Source organism: Canis lupus, chromosome 6, assembly GCF_048164855.1.
Source record: "Canis lupus baileyi chromosome 6, mCanLup2.hap1, whole genome shotgun sequence".
Taxonomy (NCBI): domain Eukaryota; kingdom Metazoa; phylum Chordata; class Mammalia; order Carnivora; family Canidae; genus Canis; species Canis lupus.
Genome location: NC_132843.1, coordinates 80,295,225 through 80,305,041, shown reverse-complemented (window position 1 = coordinate 80,305,041; position 9,817 = coordinate 80,295,225). Strand labels below are relative to the sequence as shown.

Sequence of the window (9,817 nt, the reverse complement as noted above, 5' to 3'; positions counted from 1 at the left end):
TCCAAGTTAAACCCTTCCCTTCTTGAGATAAATTTAAATAGGGAGAATTCAGTCTCTGTACTAGGAATTCCAGGAAACACTTCCTTACTATATCTAATTTATTTGCTTTTTTTCTCCTCTGAGGTTGTTAGAGTATAATACCCTTTTGTTTTTTTAAAGGTTTTATTTATTTATTCATAGACACAGAGAGAGAGGCAGAGACACAGGTAGAGGGAGAGGGAGAAGCAGGCTCCATGCAGGGAGCCCGATGTTGGGACTCGATCCCAGGTCTCCAGGATCACACCCTGGGCTGCAGGCAGCGCCAAACTGCTGCGCCACCAGGGCTGCCCTATAATACCCTTTTTGGAGACTGTCCTAGGTTCCTTGGATAATTTAAGTACATACCTACCTGAAAGGAGAGGAATGTATCTTCAGCTATGTGATTACAAAAAGCAGTAATAATTATTATAATCTGAGTAATTTAACTGGCTCAACCAAAAAAAATGTTACGCCACGAAAAAAATAAAATTAATTTGTGTATAATGGCTCAAAAAGTCTTTCAAAATTAAAGTCGCAAAAGTTTTTCTCAGAAGTATCTTCCCTAAAACAGGACTTTCTGAGAGTAAAGTTTATATAATCAGCCCATTAAACAAACAAGATAGTTTAGATTTACTAAACAGTCTATACTAAAGTCTTCTATACCCAAATGAGTAAATCCTGACAATTCTATATATAAATAAAATATGATTTTTGTGCTTTTCAAGGTACTAAGCCAGGCATGATGCATATAGATTCTTGTGTAAAGAAACTTTTGTTAAATATTTTCCCACACATACACTTAAGAAATAAATCACAATATTAGAATGCTCCCTTTTTAAAAGGACACCTGCACAAAGGTAAGGAAAACTTTTCAGCCTTCCCTCTATTCTCAGCAGTTAACAGACCTCCCTCTGGTGGTCAAATGGAAACTGCACATTTAGCCTGTGAGTTTTTTACCTTTTTTTTTTTTTTAAGATTTTATTTATTTATTCATGAGAGACACAGTGAGAGAGAGAGAGAGAGGCAGAGACACAGGCATCGGGAGAAGCAGGCTCCCTGAGGGGAGCCCGACGTGGGACTCGATCCCAGGACTCCAGGATCACACCCTGGGCTGAAGGCGGTGCTAAACCGCTGAGCCACGGGGGCTGCCCTACCTTTTTTTCTTTTATTCGATCCTTTGTTTGGTTGCCAAAGTTACTGGCATTTGCTTGTTTTATGATACCATCTCGCCTTTCCACCAGACTCAGCACAGCTGCTGCTCTTTTCCAAGAGACATTTTAAAGGCTCGTTTCTCAGAGAGCCACCAGAACTGGAATCAAAATAAAACTGCATTTGGGGGTAAGCAAGAAAATAAAGGAGGCGTCGAAGGAGTAAAAACAAAGTAGTAAAACAAGCGGCCGGCTCCTGATTTACAACAGAAGGCACTCGAGGACGAGCAAATAGCAAGAAATGCAAAGCCCCAGCAGCTAACTGCAGGTTGGATGGGACGGTCCCCGGATTCCTCTGGTCTGCAACGCACAAGCTCCCTTAGTTGAGTCGTTCTTACAGCCAACGTGCGGCCCCCGAGGTGTTGGCGTGGACGCGGAGCCGGTCAACGCGTGGGTCTCGGCAGGTCAGGTCCCGCACCTGCGGCGGGCCCGGGCCCGGTGCTGCGGACCACATGCAGAACCCAGGGCAGGGGCCGCAGTCACCCTGGTCTGCACGGTCAGGCGCCCCGGCCGTTGCTCCTAGGTCACCGGGGCTCCGAAGCCACACAGGGAGCGGAGAGCAGCGAGCTGAGGGTGGGGGGCGCCCAGTGACCCCCAAGGCCAGGCCACCTCCAGATGACCTCCAGATGACCTCTCGATTCAGGCCGGGCCCCGCTCGGGCGCTCACGGAGCCGGGACCGAGAAGTCCAGGCGGGCCTGGCGTCACCCGGCGCTTCCTTCGCCAGGCCCGCGCACCCGAGTCGGGAGGAGCCCGCGGAGCGGCCCATCGGCCTGTTCTGCCCCTCGGGGTTCTGCTGCGGCGATGCTTACCCGGGCGCATCGTGCGCCCCTTTTCCTTCCGCCCGCCGGGCGCCGGTGTGTCCTCCGACGCGGCAAACCCGCCAGGCGGAGGCCCTGCGGCAGCGCGGAGTCCCGGTCCCTTCACTGCTCCTCCCGGGGGCGGGCTGCAGCGGCTCCCTGCTCCGGCGGCGGCGGCGCCACGGTACGACCCCGCGGGGCCCGCGCCCCACCCGCAGCTCCGCGGACTGGCGCATGGCGACGCGCGCTCCGATTTGAAAGTGGCGGGAGCGGAAGCCCGCCCGGAGCGCTGGCCAATGGGAGGCGTCGCCCCGCCCCCGGGCTCGCTGCGGCCAATCGGAAGCCCCCAGGGGAGGGGTCCCCGGGGGGCGGGGCGACGCCAACCGCCGTGGCGCGCGCGGTGCGTTGGGAGGCGGGAGGCGGGAGGCGAGGCGCGCAGGTGAGCGGAAGCTGCGTGGGGGCGGCGGGCGCAGGGGGGCGGCGGGCGCAGGGGGGCGGCGGGCGCAGGGGGGCGGCGGGCGCAGGGGGGCGGCGGGCGCAGGGGGGCGGTGGGCGGGCGCCGTCCATCCCGAGGTGGAGACGGGAGGGAGGTAAAGCGTGCGCCGCCCCGGGGCCTTTAGCCGCGCGCGGAGGAGCCGCCGGCGGGGATTAACAGCTCCGGGTGCCCGTGATCGGAGGGGACCTGGGGGGGGAGGGGCGGGGCTCCGCGGGCGCGACCCGGGGTCGCGGGGTCGAGCCCCGCGTCGGGCCCCCGCGGGGAGCCTGACCCCCGCCCCCGGTCCCGGCCTGCGTCTCTTGCAAGTGAATGAATAGAATCTTAAAAAAGAGGAAAAAAAAGCACCCCGGGGCTGAGGGTTGGGCAGCGTCCCCGGGGGGGAGGGGCAGCCCGCGGCGTCTGCAGGGGTGAAGGGGGAGAGACCCGGCAGCGTCCCCGGGGGGGGGGGGGGGGGGCCGCTTCCCGGGCGCAGGCTGGGGCTGGACCGCGGAGAGGCCCGCCCGCGAGCGCCCCCCGCCGCCGTGTTGGCGGGAGACCTGGGCCGGGACCCCCCCCCCCCCCACCCGCCTGTGGTCGCCTTCTCAGGATCCGCGGACGGAGAAGAGCAGTGCGCATCCCTGCACCTCGAGGCTAGTTATCCAGGGAAGCGCTGGCCTCCAAAAACGATGGTCTTACGGGCCCACGCCTAGGGCATCTGGACGGACTTGAAAGATTGCTACAGTCTGAGTCTCTTTCACAGTGTGCTGTTTTTAAAAGATTTTATTTATTTTTTTATTCATGAGACACCGAGAGAGAGAGGGGGGCAGAGACACAGGCAGAGGGAGAAGCAGGCTCCATGCAGGGAGTGGATGCGGGACTCGATCTCAGGACCCTGTGGTCACGCCCTGGGCTGCAGGCAGGTGCTCAGCCCACACACACACACACACACACACACACACACACCGGGCATCCCAGGTAGAAATAGCTAAACGGGAATGTATGGGATTAAAATTAAAAATTTTACTGTAGTTGTACAAGTTAATAACTCGGCCTTTTAATGTTTAAGTCTTTGTGAACGAGCCTGGAATAAATCACATCTAAGCCCCACCGAGTCTGCGTTTCCTGCCAAGTTGAATTTAAGTTCACAAAACTGAGAACCAGATCCTGAGATGTATGTATGTATTTTAGGGGGTGATTCTAAAACATACGCGGAAGAGCAGAGGATCAAGAATAACCAAGACATTCCAGAAGAAAAAGAATAAGGTGGAGGAACTCAGGTATATCAAGGCTTATTAATAAGCTACAGTTAGGGATCCCTGGGTGGCGCAGCGGTTTGGCGCCTGCCTTTGGCCCAGGGCGCGATCCTGGAGACCCGGGATCGAGTCCCACGTCGGGCTCCCGGTGCATGGAGCCTGCTTCTCCTTCTGCCTATGTCTCTGCCTCTCTCTCTCTCTCTCTCTGTGACTATCATAAATAAATAAAAATTAAAAAAAAATAAGCTACAGTTAATTCAAACAGTGAGGTATTGGCTCAAAGATAATCCAGTTGTGAGCAGTGGAACAAATGGAAGAATCCTGAAACAGATCCACACACACATATATGCAAATTTTAGTTTATGACTGTATCAGTGGGGAAAGGATGGCCCTTCCAATAAAAAGGACTAAGGAGAGTCGCTTATTCCTATGGAGGAAAAGATCCAGAATTGACCTCTGCCTCACGCTATGCACAAAAATCAATTCCTACTACATTAAAGACTTACGTTTGTAAAACATTTAGAAGATGTAGGCAAATACCTAAGTTTGGGGGTAAGGAAAACTAATACATAAAAACGTAAGTGTAAAGGAAAAGATTTTAAGATTATGTTAAAGTTAATAGTTGTGTGTCTGTCAAAAGATACGAATAAAGTGGAAAGACAAAGCCACAGACTGGGAGGTAGTATATGTAACTCATAATATCAAAAGATCAGTGTCAGGGCACCTAGGTGGCTCAGTGGTTTAGTGCCTACCTTTGGCCCAGGGCCTGACCCTGGGGTCCCAGGATTGAGTCCCACGTCGGGCTCCCTGCATGGAGCCTGCTTCTCCCTCTGCCTGTGTCTCTGCCTCTCTCTCTGTGTCTCTCATGAATAAATAAATAAAATTCAAAAAAAAAAAAAAAAGATCAGTGTCCTTTGAGCAGCAGCTAGAGGGAGAACTAGAATTACGAAGGGTGTTGAGTGTGTGTGTCGGTGTGGGTGTTTTAGATGAGAGAGATATTGAGCATATTTGAATGTTGGTGGGAAAAGGATTGGAAATTCTAAAGAATCGGGAGGATGTGGAAGAGAGAACCTCAGACATGTAGCATTCACTTAGAAATATCTCAGAGTGAGACTGTTTCCATCATTTTCATTCCCTTCTCACAAAGCATGTATAGACTCCCTTCCACAGCTAATATCTGTTAAGCCCTTTCTATGCCAGGCATACTGAGGATGCAGTGGGGAGCAAAATTAGAGCCCGGCTCCACTTCGTGAGTTTGTAATTTATCAGTGGAAACAGACATTAATTGAAAACTTGTAGTGTTTTTATTGTTTGTAGAACGTTTTGCATTTTTTACCCTTTATCTTGAAAATTTGCTTGAATAGATAGCAGGAAGGAAATGGGAAAAACTCAGATTCCTTTCTCAGAATAGGGATTAATATGAAGAATGTGTTTTGTTTTTCACTAAATTGAAGCCATGTGCTAAAAACTCAAGTTACCATTGCTGCCTATTTCACGGTTGCCCCTTTTCTCCCTAGTGAATCCCAACCAGCTTCTAGTGTGGTACAGTGAACAGCGTGTGTTCCTTCTACTTGGGGACCATGCAGAGAGCTTCACGTCTAAAGAGAGAGCTGAACTTGTTAGCCACAGAGCCACCCCCAGGCATCACTTGCTGGCAAGATAACGACCAAATGGACGATCTGCGAGCTCGTAGGTATCATGTCGTGCCTATGACGACCCTATTAAAGATTATGCTGAAATCTAAACCTTTGTATATTCTAAAGTAGGGGAACGGTGGCAAGGTCAGAGTGCCATACTGTCCTTCTTTTTTTTTTATTTTTTTTTATTTTTTAAAGATTTTATTTATTTATTCATGAGAGAGAGAGAGAAAGAGAGAGAGAGGCAGAGACACAGGCAGAGGGAGAAGCAGGCTCCATGCCGGGAGCCTGATGTGGGACTGGATCCCACATCTCCAGGATCACGCCCTGGGCTGAAGGTGGCGCTAAACCACTGAGCCACTGGGGCTGCCCCCATACTGTCCTTCTAAACCTAATTTGTTTGCTTGTATAAAAGGTTTGCTTGATGTTTCTTCTTTGACCTTTTATTATACCTTTTGTTGATTTGTAGCTGAGATTTTGGGCATCAGCTCTGAAGGAGTGTTTAGACTAAAGATGACCCTCTCAAATGACTGTGAGGCCAGCAGGAAACATAAATAATTAGAATGCTGTGGCACAGACAAAACAAGTCTGTAGCTTCTATCTGACTTGTGGTCAGTATCGTCCAACTTCTGTTTTAATCTTGTCCTTTGTTTGACACCGTCAGCTTTTGGGGTACATTAGTGCATTGCATGAGAGCTTGTGAAAGCCCTGAGAGACTTCTTGTCCTGGACCCAGCTTTTCTTTAGGACCTCAGACTTTGTTAGTACTGTTTGGTGTGGTCATTCACATCATCCGATTACCTCTTCATTTCTTCTTTTCTTCTTTTAAGAAATATTAGGTGCGGCTGACACACCTTACGAAAAAGGTGTTTTCAAGCTGGAAGTTACCATTCCTGAGAGGTTAGTGTGCATTAGTTTTTGTTTTGTTTTGCTTCAGAGAGAGAGCACATGCAGAGTGGGGCAGGGGCAGAGGGAAAAGAGAGAATCTTAAGCAGGCTCTACGCCCAGTGTGGGGCTTGATCTCAACGACCCTGATCCAAAATCAAGATCAGCTGATCAGGTCATGACCTGAGCGGAAATCGAGTTGCACGCTTAATGGACTGAGCCACCCAGGCACCCAGTGTGAATTAGATTCTAAACTTAGAGGGTAAAATATGATTATTGGAAGATAGAGTAATGTAGTAGAGTGTTAAATGTAGGAGTTAAAGGTCCTAGGTTTTAATCCTAGTCTTACCATGATCTAATGTGACCTTGGGCAAGTTAGTTTAATCTCGCTGGAGTTCAAATTCCATCTCTAAAAATGGACTAGATCATATCTAAGGCCCCTCTTTTCTACATTGCTAAGAGACACATAAAATTGATAATCTAAACCATTTTTTTAAGTGTTTGTTTCAGTGGAATTAAGTACAGTTGTACTGTATGCACCTGTCACCATAGTCCATCCCCAAAACCTTCATATTCCCAGACTGAAACTCCATACCCATTCAACAGTAACTTGCTCCCCTTCCCCCAGCACCTGGCAACCACCAGTCTACTTTCTATCTCTCTGATAATTCAGGTCTCCTCTAGTTCTCATCAGGTGAGTTGTAGTTGTGGTTTTGTGCAGAATGGGGAAAGGAAAAAATGAATGTGTAACTGTCAATATGTAGATGTCTATTCACCAGGTCAGATGCTGGCCAAACTTGTTAAAGTAGCTTAATAATCATGTGATATGTCAGTTCAGAAAATAGACTGGAAATTTTCCAAGGTTTGTGTCTCACTAAAAAAGCATAACTGAATGCATTGGGGGGGGCGCCAGGGTGGTTCAGTTGGTTAAGTGTCTGACTCTTGATTTTGGCTCAGGTCATGATCCCAGGGTTGTGGGATTGAGCCCTACATGGGCTCTGTGCTCATCGGGGTGGGGGTGGGTCTGTTTAAGATTCTCCCTCTCTTACCCCTCCCCCCCACACATGGACGCGCTCTCTCGCATGCACGCGCTCGCGCTCTCTCTCTCTCTCTCTCTCTCTCTCCTCTCTCTCGGATGAATAAATCTTAAAAAAAAAAAAAACAAATGCAATGTATAAATCTTAATTGGATCCTGTTTTTCAGAACCTATCTAAAAAAAAACTGGGTGGGGGGCAAATGAAATCTAAAGAGCAAATGATACTGGAATAAATTTTTAATTTTTTCATAGGTATACTGATAATATTGCTGATACATATAGGAGAATGACTTTTCTCTTGGGAGATATGTGCTGAAGTATTTAGAGGTTTAAAGTGGTTGATCTAGGTGGTGGGTACAGGAGTGTTTTTAATGCTATTATTTCAACTTTTCTATTGTTTGTAAGTTTCATAATAAAAATTTGAGGAGAGACTAGGTTTGCCTCTCAAAGGCTGTCTTCCTGATTAGTCACCAGGAAGCTGTTTGTAATATGTGTATGATGAAGCAATACTTTAATAAAAATTCCCTATTGTCCTATGCTTTCAAAGGTACCCCTTTGAACCTCCTCAGATCCGATTTCTGACTCCCATCTATCATCCAAACATTGATTCTGCCGGGAGGATTTGTCTGGATGTTCTCAAATTGCCACCAAAGGTGAGCGGAGGGTCAAAGGTGGACACAGCATTTGAGCATCACATTCTTAGTAATACAAAAGCAGCTGCTTATCTGTCTGTGTATAGGGTGCCTGGAGACCATCTCTCAACATTGCAACTGTGTTGACTTCTATTCAGCTGCTCATGTCGGAACCCAACCCTGATGACCCGCTCATGGCAGACATAGTAAGTGTCCTCTTTTCCTCTGCAGCACAGGTCCTCCTTTCTTCATACCTCTGACTTTTCGTTTGTGAGGGTAGCTGCAACGTAACCACTGAAAATCATTTTTCTCTCCATTGACTCTTTGATTTCTTCTCAGTCCTCCGAATTTAAATACAATAAGCCAGTCTTCCTCAAGAATGCCAGGCAGTGGACAGAGAAGCATGCAAGACAGAAACAGGAGGTACGGTAATTGTACAGTTCTGATTGTGCTACTGCCGTTAGTCCATTAAAAGTGTATTTATCAAAAAAAAAAAAAAAAAAAAAGTGTATTTATCTGTACATGTGTAAGTGGTTATTAACTTTGCCAAATTCGTACTGTACTCTAGAGTAGCTGATTGGTCTTTTTCACCTATGACAACTTTCTAAATAGTTATCCAACAAAATAGCCTAGCAGCTCAACCAGCAGGAGCGATTTCCTAACAGTTGTCATTTGTTGACAACACTAGAGGGCAGGCATCATCTGCTTAATCTTTTTTTATATTCTTGAGGTTAGCAGGGAGAGCTGAGAAGTAGCTCCGAGTCTCTCAGTTTTCTTGTTTAACAGCGAGAAGGGACTATTGCAGGAATCAGGAATGAGAGAGGTTATAGGAGAGAGGGGAAAACTAACGTATCTTACGGGATCGTTCATAGAAAGGAGCAGGAAAATCTCCCCAGCTTAAGTGGACAGAGCTTCCTCATTCAACATTACAAATGCTAGGAAGACAAGGATTTGCATATGCTGGTTCTTGCTGAGTTATAACATCCTTCAGGTTGCATTAAGTAGCAGTTACTTGTGAAAAGAAATAAAAATTTAAAACACAGAAAGATTGAGGAAGATGCTTTTGAAGGGAATATCCTATACAACAGGCAACAAAGAAGTACTTGGAAATAATATTACAGCACTTTGTTCTCCATCCTGGTGTTAGTGTGAACCTTACATTTTACCGTGTCTGCTCCTTTTTAGGCTGATGAGGAAGAGATGCCTGATGATCTACCGGAGGCTGGTGACTCGGGAGTATGCAACACAGCACAGAAAAGGAAAGCCAGGCCCCTGGGAAGCATAGAAAAGAAATTTTGCCCTGATGCTTAGGGGCTTGTCCTGGTCATAGTTAATATATTCTTTGTTAAGATGGTCTAAGTTGCCTATCTTTCTTGAATATTTTTCTTTGTATTTGATGACATTATCACTTTTCATATCCTATGAAACAGACCTTGTGTACTTATGTATTCTGTTCTACATTGATTCTCTGGAGGGTAGTTTGTTTTATTTAGCTTGTACATACGTATTTTGAAACCTTTTAAACCTGAAAAATAAATAACCACTTATTGTTGAGTGTGTGTTTATCCTGAATGTGTTTCTGGGAGCAAACTGTCCAGAAAGCTAGATAGTAAGAATGTTAAAATATTTGGAATTGTTGTCTTTTATTTTGCCAACTCACTAACATCACTAGGGACATTGAATGTTTGACGTAGATATAAAATAGCTGTTGGAAACAATTCAGTTACCACTAGGCTTTTAGGGATTCTAGGTTTGCGGAAGTTTTAACAGAATGTGGGGGACGCCTGGGTGGCTCAGTGGTTTAGCGCCTGCCTTCAGCTCAGGATGTGATCCTGGGGTCCCGGGATCGAGTCCCGCATCAGGCTCCCTGCATGGA

General features: G+C 47.4%; 1 protein-coding gene across 4 annotated transcripts; it reads left to right on the top strand.

Moving 5' to 3' along the window:
- The first annotated feature begins 2,394 nt into the window (after window positions 1–2,394).
- On the top strand, window positions 2,395–9,495 carry UBE2T (ubiquitin conjugating enzyme E2 T). Of its 4 annotated transcripts, none has more exons than XM_072831436.1 (8): window positions 2,409–2,463; window positions 3,688–3,776; window positions 5,270–5,441; window positions 6,219–6,288; window positions 7,857–7,962; window positions 8,049–8,147; window positions 8,281–8,364; window positions 9,127–9,495. In XM_072831436.1, exons 3-8 carry the CDS (start codon window positions 5,333–5,335, stop codon window positions 9,250–9,252), a joined length of 594 nt encoding a protein of 197 aa, XP_072687537.1. In that variant the 5' UTR covers window positions 2,409–2,463; window positions 3,688–3,776; window positions 5,270–5,332; the 3' UTR covers window positions 9,253–9,495. The 4 variants fall into 4 exon arrangements, with proteins under 4 accessions (XP_072687540.1, XP_072687537.1, XP_072687541.1 ...); XM_072831438.1 differs by lacking the exon at window positions 2,409–2,463 and adding an exon at window positions 2,595–2,614; XM_072831439.1 differs by lacking the exon at window positions 3,688–3,776 and having other exon boundaries at window positions 2,395–2,463.
- The last annotated feature ends 322 nt before the right edge of the window (window positions 9,496–9,817 follow it).